The sequence below is a fragment of the Phocoena phocoena genome, chromosome 4, assembly GCF_963924675.1.
Source record: "Phocoena phocoena chromosome 4, mPhoPho1.1, whole genome shotgun sequence".
Taxonomy (NCBI): domain Eukaryota; kingdom Metazoa; phylum Chordata; class Mammalia; order Artiodactyla; family Phocoenidae; genus Phocoena; species Phocoena phocoena.
In genome coordinates, this window is record NC_089222.1 from 30,814,230 (window position 1) to 30,833,948 (window position 19,719).

The 19,719-nt window shown below is 39.4% G+C and overlaps 1 protein-coding gene across 1 annotated transcript in view; it reads right to left on the reverse strand.

Annotated features, from left to right (window-relative positions):
• CP (ceruloplasmin) overlaps positions 1-10,910 on the reverse strand; it is a 62,872-nt gene extending 51,962 nt beyond the window's left edge. The window contains exons 1-2 of the mRNA XM_065875802.1: positions 10,741-10,910; positions 1,321-1,568 (exon numbers count right to left, since the gene is read on the reverse strand). Of these exons, the coding sequence (XP_065731874.1) occupies positions 1,321-1,568; positions 10,741-10,886 (394 nt within the window). The 5' untranslated portion in view covers positions 10,887-10,910. The remainder of the gene's footprint in view (positions 1-1,320; positions 1,569-10,740) is intronic.
• Between the last annotated feature and the right edge of the window lie 8,809 nt (positions 10,911-19,719).

Below are 19,719 nucleotides of genomic sequence, written 5' to 3' on the forward strand. Positions count from 1 at the left end.
AAAGAAGATATACAGAATGCCAACAAACATATCAAAGAATGCTCAACATCATTAATCATTAGAGAAATGCAAATCAAAACTACAATGAGATATCATCTCACACAAGTCAGAATGGCCATCATCAAAAAATCTAGAAACAATAAATGCTGGAGAGGGTGTGGAGAAAAGGGAACACTCTTGCACTGCTGGTGGGAATGTGAATTGGTTCAGCCACTATGGAGAATAGTATGGAGGTTCCTTAAAAAACTACAAATAGAATTACCATATGACCCAGCAATCCCACTACTGGGCATATACCCTGAGAAAACCAAAATTCAAAAAGAGTCATGTACCAAAATGTTCATTGCAGCTCTATTTACAATAGCCCGGAGATGGAAACAACCTAAGCGCCCATCATCGGATGAATGGATAAAGAAGATGTGGCACATATACACAATGGAATATTACTCAGCCTTAAAAAGAAATGAAATTGAGCTATTTGTAATGAGATGGATAGACCTAGAGTCTGTCATACAGAGTGAAGTAAGTCAGAAAGAAAAAGACAAATACCGTATGCTAACACATATATATGGAATTTAAGGAAAAAAAAATGTCATGACGAACCTAGGGGTAAGACAGGAATAAAGACGCAGACCTACTGGAGAACGGACTTGAGGATATGGGGAGGAGGAAGGGTGAGCTTTGACAGGGCGAGAGAGAGTCATGGACATATACACACTAACAAACGTAGTAAGATAGATAGCTAGGGGGAAGCAGCCGCAAGGCACAGGGATATTAGCTCGGTGCTTTGTGACAGCCTGGAGGGGTGGGATAGGGAGAGTGGGAGGGAGGGAGACGCAAGAGGGAAGACATATGGAAACATATGTATATGTATAACTGATTCACTTTGTTATAAAGCAGGAACTAATACACCATTGTAAAGCAATTATACCCCAATAACGATGTTTAAAAAAAAAAAATTAGGGCTTCCCTGGTGGCGCAGTGGTTGAGAGTCCGCCTGCCGATGCAGGGGACACAGGTTCGTTCCCTGGTTCGGGAAGATCCCACATGCCGCAGAGCGGCTGGGCCCGTGAGCCATGGCCACTGAGCCTGCGCGTCCGGAGCCTGTGCTCTGCAACGGGAGGGGCCACAACAGCGAGAGGCCCGCGTATCGCAAAAAAAAAAAAAAAAAAATTAACACAAAGAAGTGTTAATAAAAGTGATGGCTATCTCTAAATAATGCATGCATTTTACCAATAAAAGCTAAAAAAAAAAAAAAAAAAAAAGCGTTCCTACTGAAAAGGAAGAGGAAATTCCAGCTAGCATATGAGCTGAACTTACCCTCATGTTCCTTATAGTAAGTCATTCCATGTGCATGAAAAGTATAAGGCCTAGAGGCAAAGTTTTTTAAATGTACATAAACTCTATCTCCAGTTTCAGCTTTGATAATAGGGCCTAAAAACCCCAGCCAGACAGGTTTCTCTATAATCGTCCCAAAGGTTTCATCTGTGTACTGAAGATACACGGCCTTCTTGTAGACTTTTCCAATTCTATTGGAGCCATTTTGAAGATAGATATTGGAATGTTCCCTGCAAAGGAAAAGAAGACAACTCTATTAGAAGCCATCACTTCTGGGGATAACATTATGATGAAAGAGAAATGAATGACCATATCACATTAAATGTTTGCCAGTTGTTGTAGGGATGCCTCCAAAAAATGAAGAGGAGAGCTGGCATTTAGCCCTGTTATTTTAATTATGTGAGGTGTCACACATCAGCTATATGGCAGACCACCATGCGTGGATGCGCCATAAAAATGTAATGCATCTTACCAGAGTATTTCCTGTAAGATTTTCATGGTAAAACACAGAGGCATTGTGGGATAGAATACAAAATTAAAGTGAAATATTAAAATAAAGCAGTTAATGAAGGCATTTCTCACTTATGGCATACCTCTTTCAACCACTGGAAAAATCTGAGTTTATAAGCATTCAATCTGGATATGTGAGATGTGAAAGTGAGTGCATATTTTTTTCCTAAAGTAAAACTAATAATGCTAAAGTAATTCCATCTTTCTAATTTCTTTTAGAAAAACTAAATCAAAGTTGGAATTGATCATCAATGTGTGTGGGTCTTAAACTTATCTTTGCATTTGAATTACCCCTGTGGTTTTTTAATCCCTTGCTAGCAAAAATACTTGAACGTTGACTGTTTATATTCAGGTTAGTGGCTGATTAATAGTTGCTTAAAACTTTCCTAAAAATATCAGCAAATTGAATAGTACCCAGGAAAAAAAAGAAAAGAAAAGAAAGCAAGTTTGACATTCAAACTTTTGAACTGATTCTTAAGTTATTGTCCTTAATGCAAGCCCAGAGAGTTCAGTGGGATCTATTTGTGGGCAATGCCATCTAGCCATTCAGGGGAACCCACTTAAAACCTGGGCTTTGGCAAGCCCTTCTACAACCGAGGTTTCCTCCACTAGAATAAAAACTGCTAACCCCAGCTGATGGTCTGGGGTTTGTGTTTGTTCGTGTGTGTGCGCGCGCGCCTGCGTTTTGCGTACTTTGATCTCCGTGACCTTTGACACCTTACCATTTTCCATTCAACCCATATGAGGCCAGATAACGTGACTGAGGAGAAATAAACTTAGTCTTGTTTCCTTAGCAGGAAGCTCATCAGAAAGAGTGAGGGGTACTTTTCCATTCTCTCTTCAAGATGAGGGCAGGGCTTGTCTGGGAGCTCTGGACTTTCTCTGTTGCAAGGTCCAAGTTTAAAGATCTGTTTTTTTAAAAATCTAGGGCTCAGGCCTAATGTTTCTTAAGTTTTCATGTGCACAGGAATCTACTGAGGACCTTGATAAAATACAAGCTCCTAGGCCCCAGCCCCACTGATTCTGCTTCTGTGCTGTTGGTGTGAGGGTCAGGCATCTGCATTTGCTAACAAATACCCCTGTGTGTTCTGATGTCGCTCTGCATTCATGGGCAACCTGAGTAGGGGAGGCTGCAAGGGGAAGGGGAAGAAAGTGGCCCAGTCCCATAGGCAGTGGGATTCCTGGAGGACATGAGACAGAAAGGTGGCAGGTTCTGTTTCCAGGCCATACCCTGGTCGTGGTCAAACGTCTGCTGGCATGGCAGCATGGAGGCACCAGATTGAGCCTGAGTGCTGGGACCAGTGAGCAGGGCCGCTTGGCAGTGGTCCTGGTGGCTGCGTTTGGGCATTGGGAACAGGCTTTGGAGACAGTAGAGCCCCCGTGTTCTGAACTGACCAGGGGGTTTCAACAATGAGCATCTCATAGTTGTCACACTAGGGACCCCAATTTTTTAAATCCTGGATTGTTTAAACCCCAGGATTCTCAACTTGTTCACTGAAAGATGAATGAGATGGGGTTCCCTTCCCCTATCATGGTGGGAGAAGGGCCAAGCTGGAAGTTAGAAAAATAAAGAAGTGACTTTTTTTGTACCCAGGATGGCAAATCCATTCTTAAGCCTTTATTTCTCATATTTGTTTTCATTTTCTAATTGTTTATTGCAGTTTCCATTTTGTTAGAACCAAACAGAAAAAAATTAAGAAAGGCTCTGAGAGACTTCGAGGACATCAAAATACATGGGAAAACATTCTTCCCTGGAAACAGCAGCATTAGCACGGACAGGAGTATTCTTAATAAATAGATGTTTTACCAACAGGAAAATTCTGAGGCACTGAAGGCCACTGAGATTAAAGGCAGATTCCTCCAGTCCACACTGCTGAGAGGAGGTCAGGAAGAGGGCAGTTCAGTCAGGCACGCAGCGGCAGCTGCAAAGCTTACGGTGCAAGGATGGAATTACTCTTGGGTCACACCAGAGGAACCTGGACAACTCAGTCTCACACAGGTCCGTCTAAGCCTCGAGGTAAATTTTCTCCAGTGTCTGTACACACTCTTATTGCTAGGGGATTGGTCCCAATGATATTTAAATAGAGATTCTAGTCTGTGTTCTACCATGCTCTGTTGATCCATATCTTAAATAAAGCCAGAGTTTTTTTTTTTTTTTTTTTTTTTTTAACATCTTTATTGGGGTATAATTGCTTTACAATGGTGTGTTAGTTTCTGATTTATAACAAAGTGAATCAGCTATACATATACATGTGCTCCCATGTGTCTTCCCTCCTGCATCTCCCTCCCTCCCACTCTCCCCCTCCCACCCCTCCAGGCTGTCCCAAAGCCCCGAGCTAATATCCCTGTGCCTTGCGGCTGCTTCCCCCCAGCTATCCACCCCACCACGTTTGTTAGTGTGTATATGTCCATGACTCTCTCTCGCCCTGTCAAAACTCACCCTTCCCCCTCCCCATATCCCCAAGTCCGCTCTCCAGTAGGTCTGCGCCTCCATTCCTGTCTTATCCCTAGGTTCTTCATGACATTTTTTCCCCTCAAATTCCATATATATGTGTTAGCATACGGTATCTGTCTTTGTCTTTCTGACTTACTTCACTCTGTATGACAGACTCTAGGTCTATCCATCTCATTACAAATATCTCAATTTCATTTCTTTTTAAGGCTGAGTAATATTCCATTGTGTATATGTGCCACATCTTCTTTATCCATTCGTCCGATGATGGGCGCTTAGGTTCTTTCCATCTCCGGGCTATTGTAAATAGAGCTGCAATGAACATTTTGGTACATGACTCCTTTTGAATTTTGGTTTTCTCAGGGTATATGCCCAGTAGTGGGATTGCTGGGTCATATGGTAATTCTATTTGTAGTTTTTTAAGGAACCTCCATACTGTTCTCCATAGTGGCTGAACCAATTCACATTCCCACCAGCAGTGCAAGAGTGTCCCCTTTTCTCCACACCCTCTCCAGCATTTATTGTTTCTAGATTTTTTGATGATGGCCATTCTGACTGGTGTGAGATGATATCTCATTGTAGTTTTGATTTGCATTTCTCTAATGATTAATGAGGTTGAGCATTCTTTCATGTGTTTGTTGGCATTCTGTATATCTTCTTTGGAGAAATGTCTGTTTAGGTCTTCTGCCCATTTTTGGATGGGGTTGTTTGTTTTTTTGTTATTGAGCTGCATGAGCTGCTTGTAAATTTTGGAGATTAATCCTTTGTCAGTTGTAAAGCCAGAGTTTTAAAATAGCCCTCAAATTCTTAAGACTTCATTTATAGTGTGTATTTATATTTCCTAAATGTGCCTCTAAAGCATTAAGAAACATGTCACATCCCTTTTCAATAAACGGTAGCAGACTTTGTCAAAATGCTTTCATTATATTGAAATTCTCCTGTATTAATCATTTCCTGAAATAGGAGGAGCATTGTCTAAGTTTTGGGATTCGTTTTTTTGTATACAAAGATTTTTGGGGGAGGGGTGTGAAAATTACTTAAAAAAATAATTGATCTGAAATTATAATCTACCCAGTATTTTTAACATTTGGAATTCCTTTTATACACATAGCAATATGCAAAATGTGTTTCCCATCTTGTCTTTTTTTCTGAAACAAAATTAAATCTTAACCAAATTGGGAAATATTTCACATCATGTGATAGCTTGGGGGAGGCCTGTTTGCTTATGCTCTGTCTCCAAAGAAACATCAAACTGTCATTAGGGAATGTCTATTTAACTTTAAGAGCTTGGCTTTGGGGACAAAGCGTCAGTTACTGGAAGCTTGCAGGAAGTTTGCCAGTCAGATATCCAGTCAAAAAAAAATCTATTATGGTTGTTCTTTGACCCAAACAAGTAATTCACATTAATCATAGTTCTTTCTGTTGGCAACTGTAACATGTTCTCTTCTATTCATTACAATAGATATGTCCCCCTCTCAGTAAACACATCCTTCCTTTTTAGCGCCCCCAATTCCTATAATCCTATAGCAATTCCTCTAATTTCTGGTAGATTCAGACCAAGAAGTGAGTTTTTAATGGTAGAGGAATTAAAACATTTTTTACACTGCCTTAGTAAGATAATAATAATGCTACTCCCATCCATAAATTCAGAGTGCACTCAAGGGGGCCTTGGTTTATGTTTAGCCATGGTTACTAAAATGTGGGTAATACACGTGAAAAGTTTCTGGATTCTTAGCTTCATTAATTGAGACACAGTATATTAGTTTTCTCTTGCTGTGTAACAAATGATCATAAAGCAGCTTAAAACAGCACCTATTTATTATTTCACAGTTCCTCGGATCAGAAGTCTGGCATGGCATGACTGGGTTCTCTGCTCAGGTTATCACAGCTGGCATCAAGATGTTGGCTGGGCTGAGTACTTGTCTGGAGGATCTGTGGAGAAGTCTACTGCCAATCTCACTCAGGTTATTGGCAGAATTGAGTTCATTATGGTTGTAGGACTGAAATTCCTGCTTCCTTGCTAACTACCAGATGAGGACCTCTCCCAGTTCTTTAAGACCACCCATATTCCTTCCCAGTGGCTTCTTCCATCTTCAAGTCAGCAACAGTTTATTGAATCCCCCTCAAACCTCTTTGAATCTCTCTGACTTCCTTTTCTTCTACTAGAGAATTCTCTGCTTTGGACTAGACCCACCCAGATCATGTCCTTAGTTTAAAGTCAACTGTATCACTGAATATAACATAAATCGTGGGAGTGATATCTTATCATATTCATGGGTTCTGGAGTTTTAGGGTAGGATATCTTTGCGGGTCATTAAAAAAATTCTGCCTACTACACACAGGAATCACAAAGAAAACAGTCAAAAATTAACTGGCAGGCAAAGACTTAACCTGGGTATGCATAGCACAAATTCAAGTGAATTATAGGTTCTCACTGGCCTGGCTTCATTAACACAGCATGAAAATGGTACCTAGGTGTCAGCCCTCTTTTGGATATGTTCTTGGGGAAAATAGCAGCTGTGATAATAAATTGTAGAGCCTGAAAGGTATAAAATGGTGTAGTTACTTCATTAGTTCCTGCACACAGGCTGTCCTATATGAAGTGTTTATACCACACTAGATTTTGCTTACTATTTTTTATTTGGCAACCTTGGAATATGAGTCATCGTAAGTGACTTTTCCAGATAACTTTAGCTCATAATTATACCTCTTTAAGAATTATTTTAAATTTTAAGACCACTTTTGAAGGGGTAAAATGAATGGCTTCGGTGCAAGTTTTTTCTTTAAAAATGTTTTGTTTGCTTCCTTGTTTTCTTAAACAGGGTGTACTGGGAAAAAAATCAACTTCTTTTCTGATAATGATAGTAAACATTAACATTTATTGTATATTTATGGTATCCTGATCACTCAATATTATAATACTTATGATTATACCATAGTGTGGAATGTTCTTGGTTTGTTCTCTATTTCTTCGGGTAAAATTTGAGCTATCATTTCTTCTGGTCATTGGGTCTGCTTATGATGACATCTTCACTATAATATTTCTGATTTATTTCTCAAACCTACAGTGGGCTGGAAAGTTGGTAACAATGTTTGTAAGAACTGTTTGTTAATTAAGTCACCAAGCCTGAGTGAGAGCCTATGAAGTTAGTGTAAAAGGGTTTTGTGATGGCTCTTCTTGTGTTTAAGGATTTTTTCCACTTATTTCTAGCATCCTATATGTCACCAGGAAAAAAAGTAACCTGAAGATAAGAGGAGTATTGCTACTTATTGCTACTATGTAGCCAACACATATTTAATTAGTGTCTACCATGGGCCCAGAACAAAGTATTGCATTTGCTAATTTGTATTGCATTTGTATGTCTTTTATTCTCATTTAAGTACAAATAACTTAGGAGCAGGAACTATATTTTATAGACCTTTACTTATTGATTTGTTGAAATGACAGATAAGGCACAGACCTAAGTAAATGACAGTGCTGAGCATAAGGAAATTACTTTCTACCTCACCCCATTAGAAATAAATATTACTGATATGACAAAAAAAAGTAAACTCTATTTTCCTAGTTAAAAGACATCCATACATTTTCTCTTTTATATCTGCCAATGTTTTCAGTTCCACTATCCCACATATAACTCCATAAACTGACTTTTCTTATTTCGTTGTATCTTCTGATTTATTTCATTTATTTATTTATGGTGTGAATCTGTCCATACTAGGAGCAAGGGAAAATTTTTACAACACAGCCTATAATTTTGTCTAGCTTCCTATATACTTTTATTCATTCACTTTCATTTACTCAAAATTATATTTATTTAGTGTGTCCTATGTTCTAGGTACTAGTGATCACTAGTGCATGAAACAGATGGAGTTTCTGCCATCTCAATACATACTTTCGTCTTCATTGTTCCAGACCTTCAAGGTCAACATCAGCTTAAACCTAATTCTCTGCCTAACAACTATCTTGCACTCTTTCAACCTGTTTCTCAGCCTATTTATCTCCACTCCTTTTTAGCCTTCACACAACTGAGTGTCAGTAATCATGCCTGGTGATATCATATCAGTCTTTGCCATATTTATGTCCTACCCCCCACCAATTCATATGTTGAAATCCTAATCCCTAATGTGATTGTATTAGGAGGTGAGGCCTTTGGATGTGCTTAGGTCATGAGGGAGGAGCTCTCATGAACAGGGTAGATGCCTTATAAAAGAGGCTCCAAAGAGATCCTTAGTCCCTTCCACCAAGTGAGGACACAGTAAAAAGGCTATGAACTCGGAAGAGCGATGACCATATTGGCACCTTGGACTTCTCAACCTCTTGAACTGTGAGAAATTAATTTCTGTTGTTGATTAGCTACCCAGTCTGGTGTATTTTGTTATAGAAGGCTGAATGGATTAAACAGCTGGACATTCTGCAAATCTGAGACAAAGAGGAAGCAAAACTCATCTATACTATGCTATCTAAACTCATCTATACTATGCTATACTATGCTATCTAAGCTCATCTATACAAAAAGGTTAGCATAGTACTGGCAAAATTGCTAAAGGCTTATTCAATATTTGCTGTTTAGATGTATTAAAAATTTCACAGACAGAGTGAGCATTGTCATCTAGAGTTTGCACAACTCTAGGCTGTTGCTGAAGCAAAAGAAGATGATCAAGCCAATGCTGTATAACCTCTCCAGCACACGCAGGACATTAGAGTATTTAATCTTTTTTTTTTTTTGATTGTGCTGTGCAGCATGTGGGATCTTAGTTCCCCAACCAGGGATTGAACCCATGCCCCCTGCATTGGAAGCAGGAGGGTTTCCAATCTTAACCACTGGACTGCCAGGAAAATCCTTAGAGTATTTAAAAATAAAGGAATTCTCTCCCCTCCCTGCAAAATAATTCTTAACAAAACCTTTTTCTCTTCTAAATTTCTAGAATTAGAGAAGACTTTACTAAAGTGTGCTTGGGGCAATGTCTTGCATTTAGTTGATGCCCAGTAAAACTGATTTTATTTGATTTTTGACCATGAATAATGGCAGAAGGATGGTGGGTGAGGGCGTGGAGTAGGACAGTACTTTTTTCCCCCTAATATGTCTGACCTTTTAAAAAATGTGTCTAGTTTCCCTATTAAAAAAGGCATAATTTATATTATGTTTAGCTAGGGAAAGTGCTGAATGCATACAAAATAATCATCCTTATGAAGCTATAAAAATATGTCATGTCCCTAAGAAGAGAACAGTAGCTCAAAACCAGGCTTAAAAAAATAATTGTTAGATATACTAGTTTTATTTACAATTAGTTATCTTTAGGTCAGAAACTTTCCTCACTGCATATTACTGAATTAATAACTTAACAATTAGGTATTATTATCAGCTTTGAAGAATTTCAAATGTACATAAAATTAATGAGAATAGTGTATACCCATCAACAGAGTCAATGTTATGAAATTTGGCATACTTTATAGCCAATTTTTAAAGATACAATCTCAGCAGTTAATGGTCATTGGTTTCATTTGTCACCATTAACATACATTTTTAAGTATCACTATTAAGATACATTTATCACCTTTAAAATATATTTTCACCACTAAAATACATCTTTAAATGTTGTGAATATGGTTTTGAATAACAAATTTCAATTTGGTGTTAAATGTTTAACTAACATTATTAAAAGTGATGACCTCTGTATAGATAAACTTCTATCACAAAAAACTTCAAGGAAAACTATACCCCTGGTTTTTCATGTGGTGGATGTTTCTGGAAATAAGGGACCTTTCAACTGAAACAAGAAAACCTTTAATTTACATAGAACTTTTTGAGGAGGCATTATAATAACTATCTCACATTTTTTTGCACATGTATTATGTGCCAAGGACTGTACGAAGAGCTCTACGTGCACCCACTCTTTAAACAACCCCCTGAAGTATTCTCATTGTCTTCATTTTACAGGTTAGGATGCTGAGTCTGAGAAAGATGAATGTAATTAACAGTCCAGAGTCACCCAACGAGTATTAGGCAAAATCATATTAAAATTGTATTTGATTTCTATAAATGATTCTTTGAAGGATTAAAAAACCTTTTATTTTTACCACTAGGAATCAGTAAACGGTATAGGAAATATAAAATTTTATACAGTCATTCTTTAGATGAAAGAACTTCTGCATAAACAGACAGAAAGACTGAACCCTGATGGGAGATGTGGTAAGAACCAGAGGGGGTAATAAGAAGCCCACACAGTTCCTCATACCAAGTGGAAAGGAGTAAGGCAGCCTCTCAAAAAACAAACAAAATCCCAGGAATTAGAGATTTATTAAAGTGTCTAATGTTTCAAGTCCATATTTTGCAGTTTTTGTATATACAAATTAAAGAAATATTTCATCTTATTGGCTTTATTTTTTAAATCAATAATTTATAAATTTGGTCTATAATCAAGAAAAAATAGTGACTTACGTGTCAACTGAAATAAGTTTCTTTTCCCCATGGTCAGAGGCATAGTCCCAAGTTGTTTCAATAATTCCAATGTAATAATGTTTATCTTTCGCCCAGGCTGAGGTACTACATAAAATTAGAAAAATACAGAGCAAGGAAGTCTTCATTTCTTTTTCCTCTTGGAGCCTGAGAAGCAACGGAATGAAATCAGAAGCCAGAAACTTTATAAATAAGCCTTTCTCCCTTTATTTGCTTGATTGACAGAATTTTTTGTTGCACAAGACGAAATTATTTCGTTAAAGCAAATAACATTTTCCACTTCAGTTCAGTTCTCGTAAACCCAGGGAAAACTTAGTTGTTCATTGCCAGGATTCTCTGATTGCAAATAAAAAGTCAACAGTTATTGTTGGAGGCGCTGGAGTGTTTATAACTGTGCTTCTACCATTCATTGTGTAAATTCCAGGAGGGCAAAGATCATGTCTAAATGCTCCTTTTGTTCTTCCAACAATATGCTACAATACAATGCCCTCTTTCCTTTCGAAAAGCCTAACAATACCTAGTTACAACTTTAAGCTACAAAACATGATATTTAGCATGCCAGATTTAAGTACCCTCAAATAAGAATTTATTTTGAAGGCTTTATTTATTTTGTAAGCTCCGAACACATCATCATAGAAAGTTTATCAGATTATTGTGTATTGCTATATGCAAATAACTAGCAGAGAATAACAGGGGTTGATGATTCTGTTTTAATTATCAAAAAAATCAGACATAAATAAACCTGTCTTCAAAGGCAAAAGTTGATTTTAGTAAAGAGAAAGAGCTCTAGTTTATTAACCTGGGGTTTCTCTCTTTGATGTGGACATGAATTTGGGGGTAAAAGACTTTTTATTTTTTAGTTGAAGAAAATCCTGATGATAACAGTGCACATTTTGTGCTGATGTAATCTTTTTCTCTAGAATACCTCAATGCATTCTGTAAGTATTTGCCAAAAGGTGTTTATAGAAATGGATTGGTATAGGAGAAGGCACCACAATGTTTGAATGATTCATTCATTTAATAAGTATTGCTGAATGAGCCCTCTGTGTGCCAAACACTGTTCTAAGCACTGTGGGGATACAGCAGTGAATAAAACAGACATGAATCCCTACCCTTGTCAACTTATGTTCTACTGGGGAGAGACCAACTATATACAAATGAAGAGTGAAATATTTATTATTAGCAACTAGTGCTACAGAGAAACATAAATCAGAAGAGACTGAGTGCTAAGGAAAACAGCAGGATGAAGATCAAAGTCTGATGACACCATGTGACCCCAGGCAAGATACATACTTGACTGCAGCCTCAGTTTCCTCATCTTTAAAATCTCAGCCTCAGAGGGCTATTGTTCAAATTAATTGAAATGACCCATGTTAGGTCACATAGTGGAGTCTCTCCTTTCACCAGCTAACAATAATCTTAACTAATTATCTTGATACAGAAAATTGAGTCACAATGCCCAGGATGTCCCAAGACCTCCTTCTTGAGGCACCTTAAACAATTGTGCCCTCATGCCCACTGAGAGGACCTGAGTGGGACTAAAATCTTGCCCAGACTCCACTGGCCAAACCCTGTGTCTTGCAAGATGCTGTCCCTTTTAAAAATTGGTGCCCAGAAAGGTTCCTTTTTTCCAAATGGTCCACACAGAGAGAACATCTTTTAGTAGTTTATTCTTGTAGAGGGGGCACTTTATTTTTGAGGGGGCACTTTTTAATTGGCATGAAGCTCCTGTATGAGCCAGTGTATTGCTGATGGTGTAAATGATGCCATCTTGGGACTGCACAGTTCCTGTTCTTCCACTGACCTTACCCAGGGCTGTACTATGCGGGAAATCACTTATCTATCATCGAGGGCTTTGTAGTTAATAGATATTGTTTAATGATCTTTAGATCCAGGTGGCCTCTATGCCCTGAAGACCTTCACTGATATATTGCCAGTGCCCATGAGACTAGTTACCCATTCATAAATCTTGCCGTAGAAATGTGCCTCCTGTTTCCAAGCAACTACCCCCATACCCTAGGTTAACTATAAAATTGTCCCAATGGCCCCTGGGTGGTGTGGAGAGCAGCTGCAAATGCTTCTGGATCCTTGTCTGCCAATCCTACCCTGTGAGGAATTTATAATAAATGAATCCATTGATTGTATGGAGCTTCCTGCCTCGATTTCTGGTGTCAAGAAACCTTCTCAGTTTGTGGGCACTTTCCATCCTCTCCATCCTCCAACAATTGGTGAGCCAGCCAGGAGACAGAAAATGACACAGGAATGGGTAAAGGGGTCATGTTGGGGGAAAGCCTGCTGTGGTGGGGGAAATCCCAGGCTGGCCAGCCTCTTCCATGTGGGGTGACCTGGCTAGGTTTGTGGGATACTTTGGGCCACTGTGTGAGTACAGGATGCCTGGAAAATGCTAAAGGGCTTCCTAGATATATTGACTGAAGCAGCAGGAAAGTGAAAGTGGAAAAAAAAGAGTGAGCAAGCTATCTCAGCTGTTGCATGGCCTTCATTATATGCTCTAAGGATTAGCACAGAAAAGGAATTACAGCTCAGCAGGAAACTAGAGAAGACTAAAGAGATTTTGTTGTTAGACAGGGCTGTCCAGAGGGCATGTTCTTCCACTTCTGACCTCATGTCAAAGAAAATACAACAGGAAGAGCATATTGTAGTGACGGCATGTAAGATAGCTAAAATATAGGGTGGTAGGCTGCCCCACTCAAAGGTGAGGACTGTTATTTCACAGCAGAACTGGGACTCCAAGAGGTGTGATCCTTGGGATAATGACTTGTCAGAAGATGAAGACATAATTATAGAGGAGGAAAAGGAAGCACAACCTCTGATCCAAACTAAAATTTAGGCCACTAGGGAACCAGGAGATAATTGAGAGGAGATCCCTACAGGCCCCAAAACCACAGTGCCAGAATATTCCTCCGCTGAGTTAATAGAATTAACCAGCAGGTTTAACCAGAAGAGTAGGGAAGGAATAGCAGCCTGGATGCCCCATTTATGGAATACTGGGGGAGATGGCGTCATGTTAAATGGGTCAGAAATGTCTAAAATGGCCTTAGTTATACTGCAGCCTGGCCTCTGGCAACGTTTCTATGTGGCCGAGGGCGCCTAGCCAGCTTGAGTGAGATGTGCCGTCCCCACCACTAGGATGGCATCTGTAGAAGAGTTACAAGAAATAGCACGAGAATTAGGAATAAAGCATGCGATCAATGTCCCTAATTTCTGAGGACCTGATAAAGAGTTATTTACAGCAGGTATGAAGGATCGTATCCAGAAGACTACTCCAGGAGCTTGGTTAGTGACCTTGGTTAGGGACCTTAGTTTCAGTTTTGGCCCCAATTGTTAATCAACCCATTCAGATGACTGTGGCCATGATAGCTGATTTAAGTGAGACTGAAGAGATCTGACACAGGGGAAATAGATGGGTAGATAACACCAAAGAGAAAAAAACACACACAAATAGTGAGGAAATTAAAGGGACCCAACTAGAATTTCCCACAGCAATTATGGCAAGAACTTGTATTAACCAGGACCCCTAAAGAGAATAAATATAAACAACCTAATTCGGTCCTTTTAACCTTATAGAAAGCATTACCCAAAGAAAACCAGTTTACTCCCCTGACAGCAAGAGGGAGGGGCACAAGCCCACACTCTACCACTGTGGATAGATGAAGATCAGGGGTAGATACCCCCAGTTCTAGGGATCAGGGCTAGATACCAGGGTTGCTCCTTGGTATGGTCTTAAGGGGTGACCAGAGACCCAATGTTGAACTATTTATTGGTCCTGCACCAGTAAAATGACTTCTCTGGATTTAGTAGATACTGGTGCCCAGTGCACCCTGATCTATAGGAATCCATCCAAGTTCCAAGGGGAAATATGACCCATTGATGGATATGGAGGCCAAATGGCGCAGCTGAAACATGTGAGCTTGAATGTACAAATTGAACGATTAACTCCCCGTGTTTATCTGGTTTATATTTCACCCATACCTGGATATATTTTGGATGTGGATGTCCTACAGGACCTGGATCTCACAACCACCACCAGTAAGTACTGCTTAAGAATCTGCGATCAAGGGCTTCCCTGGTGGTGCAGTGGTTGAGAGTCCACCTGCCGATGCAGGGGACACGGGTTCGTGCCCTGGTCCGGGAAGATCCCACATGCCACAGAGCGGCTGGGCCCGTGAGCCATGGTCGCTGAGCCTGCGCGTCCGGAGCCTATGCTCTGCAGCGGGAGAGGTCACAACAGTGAGAGGCCCACGTACCGAAAAAAAAAAAAAATAGAACCTGTGATCAAGCCTGTAATTGTGGGTCATGCTAAATGCGACCCTGTAAAGTTTCCCATCCCTGGGAGAATGGTGGCAATAAAACAATATTGTCTACCAGGGGGACAGGAAGGAATAAAGGCTACCGTCATGGGATTAGAGAAAGTAGGGGTTATAAGACCAGCACAAAGCCTGTTCTATAGCCCTATGTTGCTGGTGAAAAAAACCAAACAGCACCTGGCTTATGACAGTAGACTATAGAGAATTAGACAAGGTAACACCCTGTATCTATGCAGCAGTTCCAAACATAGTCCAACTCTTGGATACAATCTCCTTTTCTCTCAAGACAAACCACAGAGTCTTATATTTATCTAATGACTTTTTTAGCATATCCTTAGTTAAGGGGTACCAGGACCAGTTAGCCTTCCCGTGGGAAGGGAGGCAATGGACTTTTACTGTCTTACTCCAAGGTTATCTGCACAGCCCTGCTATATGTCATGGGATGGTGGCCCAGGACTTGGAGAAACGGGCTCTCCCTCCCTTTTTGGTTCTCTGTCATTACCTTGATATCATGTTAACCTGTGAAGACTTGCTCTTTCTTTTCCAAGCTGCTGCATCTCTTCAGGGACATTCAAAAGCAAGGGAATGGGAGGTAAATGCTAACAACGAGCAAGGACCAGGACAGTCAATAAAGTTCTTGGGAGTTATGTGGTCTGATAAGACTAAAGTGATGCCTGAGGCTGTTATTGATAAAATACAGTAAGTCCCCTACATACGAACCTTCAAGTTGTGAATTTTCAGAGATGTGAACGTGCATCTGGTTCCAGCAAGGAACCAGAACCTATGCCATCAATGTGAGGTGTGAATGAAATTGGATCTTGCCCTCCATCTCCTACTGCTGATGATCCTTCAACTCTACCACCCCCCACCTCGTCTCCCTCCTCCAGTCAGTAACTCTTCTTGCCTGTTCACTTGATGCCAGCCCCTGGATGCCAGCTGTTATACTGTACCACTGTACTTTTCAAGGTACTGTACTGTGAGATTAAACATGTTTATTTTTGTGTTTGTTTTTAATGTATTATTTGTGTGAAAAGTATTATAAACCTATTACAGTACAGTACTTTATAGCTGATTGTGTTCATTGAGTACCGAAGCTAACTTTGTTGGACTTATGAACAAAATTGGGCTTACTAATGCACTCTCAGAACAGAGCTTGTTTGTATATAGGGAATTTACTGTACCAGCAGCTCCCATGCCCTGCAATGTAAAAGAACAACAAGCCTTTATAGGTCTGCTAGGGTACTGGTGGTCTTTTATTCCCCACCTTGCCCAGTTATTAAGACCCCTATATGCTTCAGTGAAAAAGGGAACAGTCGAGGACTGGAATATCCCACAACAAGAAACTTTTAAAAAGGTCAAGTTGGTTGTCAAACAAGTTCAAGGACTAGGGGTGTTGATGCCAGATGCAAGTTGTGAATTGGATGTAAATATATATCCAGAAGGTTTTGGATGGTGACAGTGGCAGCCACAAAATGGGAAATGTGTTCTGCTAGGATTTTGGTCTCAATTATGAAAAGGGGGAGATAAGCGATATGGTCTTACAGAGAAACAATTGTTATCAGTTTACCTAGCCTTACAACAAATTGAGGGGCTAACCACCGACCTATTCATCAGCGTCAGTGCACAGACTTCCCTGTCTGGATGGATTAAGGATAAAAGGGTGGCTTTAGGTTTATGGGAGTTGAAGGCCTCATTTTTCTGGCTGCTGCAGGACCTCCCACCTGGTGTTACTGTAATTCATTGGCATTTAAATTAGTCTCTCCCTCCCAGATCGCTTGGTATCCTAATCCTCTGGGGGACCCTGGGTATCACTTTCAATCCAGTCTTTTATATTGGAATGGGCCCCACACAGACCCAAATCACCTCTCCCAAAGCATTAGCACAGTATCCCTCCTTACTGGGAATTCCCCATAACCTTCCCAATATTAAGTCCAGGTGGCGGGCCAATCATACATGTCATAGTAGGAATGGCTGACATCTATTTTCCTTCTCCAATACATAGATGTAAGTGCTAAACTAGAAATCCAGGCGTTAGCACAGTTTCCCAGGTCAGCTTTGAATGATTTCCACCAGAGCATCTCTCTATTAAACGAGGAAATCACTCACATGAAAAAGTGGTGCTGCAAAACCGATGGCTTTAGATATGCTGAGAGGTGCTCAGGGAGAAAACTTGTGCCTTTTTTTAAAAAATTTTTATTTTACTTTATTTTATACAGCAGGTTCTTATTAGTTATCTATTTTATACATATTAGTGTATATATGTCAATCCTAATCTCCCAATTCATCCCACCACACCACCACCACCCCTGGTCCCTCTTTCCCCGCTTGGTGTCCATACATTTATTCTCTACATCTGTTCTCTATTTCTGCCTTGCAAACTGGTTTGCTGTACCATTTCTCTAGATTCCACATACATGTGTTAATATACGATATTTGTTTTTCTCTTTCTGACTTACTTCACTCTGTATGACAGTTTCTAGGTACATCCACGTCTCTACAAATGACCCAATTTCGTTCCTTTTTATGGCTGAGTAATATTCCATTGTATATATGTACGACATCTTCTTTATCCATTTGTCTGTCAATGGGCATTTAGGTTGTTTCTGTGACCCGGCTGTTGTAAATAGTGCTGCAATGAATATTGGGGTCCATGTGTCTTTTTGAATTATGGTTTTCTCTGCGTATATGCCCAGTAGTGGGATTGCTGCATCATATGGTAATTCTATGTTTGTTTTTTTTAAGGAACCTCCATATCGTTCTCCATAGTGGCTGTATCAATTTACATTCCCACCAACAGTGCAAGAGGATTCCCTTTTCTCCACACCCTCTGCAGCATCTGTTGTTTGCAGATTTTCTGATGATGCCCATTGTAACTGGTGTTAAGTGATAACTCATTGTAGTCTAGATTTGCATTTCTCTAATAATTAATGACATTGAGCAGCTCTTCATGTACCTCTTGGTCATCTGTATCTGTTTGTTTCTTTAATATTGAGCTGCTTATAAATTTTGGAGATTAATCCTTTGTCAGTTGCTTCATTTGCAAATATTTTCTCTCATTCTGAGGGTTGTCTTTTCATCTTGTTTATAGTTTCTTTGCTGTGCAAAAGCTTTTAAGTTTCATTAGGTCCCATTTGTTTATTTTTGTTTTTATTTCCATTACTCTAGGAAGTGGGTCAAAAAAGATCTTGCTGTGATTTATGTCAGAGAGTGTTCTGCCTATGTTTTCCTCTAAGAGTTTTCTAGTGTCGGTCTTACATTTAGGTCTTTAGTCCATTTTGTGTTTATTTTTGTGTATGGTGTTAGGGAGTGTTCTAATTTCATTCTTTTACATGTAGCTGTCCAGTTTTCCCAGCACCACTTATTGAAGAGACTGTCTTTTCTCCATTGTATATCCTTACATACTTTGTCATAGATTAGTTGACCATAGGTGCATGGGTTTATCTCTGGGCTTTCGATCCTGTTCCATTGATCTATATTTCTAGTTTTGTGCCAGTACCATACTGTCTTGATTACTGCAGCTTTGTAGTATAGTCTGAAGTCAGGGAGTCTGATTCCTCCAGCTCCGTTTTTTTCTGTCAAGACTGCTTTGGCTATTTGGGGTCTTTTTTGTCTCCATACAAATTTTAAGTATTTTTGTTCTAGTTCTATAAAAAATGCCATTGGTCATTTGATAGGGATTGCATTGGTTCTGTAGATTGCTTTGAGTAGTATAGTCATTTTCACACTGTTGATTCTTCCAATCCAAGAACATGGTATATCTCTACATCTGTTTGTGTCATCTTTGATTTCTTTCATCAGTGTCATAGTTTTCTGAGCACAATTCTTTTACCTCCTTGGTTAGGTTTATGCCTAGGTATTTTATTCTTTTTGTTGCAATGGTGAATGGGATTGTTTCCTTAATTAACTTTCTGATCTTTCATTGTTAGTGTATGGGAATGCAACAGATTTCTGTGCATTAATTTTGTATCCTGCAACTTTACCAAATTAATTGATTAGCTCTAGTAGTTTCCTGGTGGTATCTTTAGGATTCTCTATGTATAGTAACATGTCATCTGCAAACAGTGACAGTTTTACTTCTTCTTTTCCAATTTGTATTACTTTTATTTCTTTTTCTTCTCTGATTGCTGTGGCTAGGACTTCGAAAACTATGTTGAATAATAGTGGCAAGAGTGGACATCCTTGTCTTGTTCCTAATCTTAGAAGAAATGCTTTTAGTTTTCACCATTGAGAATGATGTTTGCTGTGGGTTTGTCGTATATGGGCTTTATTATGTTGAGGTATGCCCACTTTCTGGAGAGTTTCTACCATAAATGGGTGTCATAAATGGGTGTTGAATATTGTCAAAAGATTTTTCTGCATCTATTGAGATGATCATATGGTTTTTCTTCTTCAGTTTGTTAATATGGTGTATCACATTGATTGGTTTGCATGTATTGAAGAATCCTCGCATCCCTGGGAAAAATCCCACTTGATCATGGTGTGTGATCCTTTTAATGTGTTGTTGGATTCTGTGTGCTAGTATTTTGTTGAGGACTTTTGCATCTATGTTCATCAGTGATATTGACCTGTAGTTTTCTTTCTTTGTGACATCTTTGTCTGGTTTTGGTGTCACGGTGATGGTGGCCTCATAGTATGA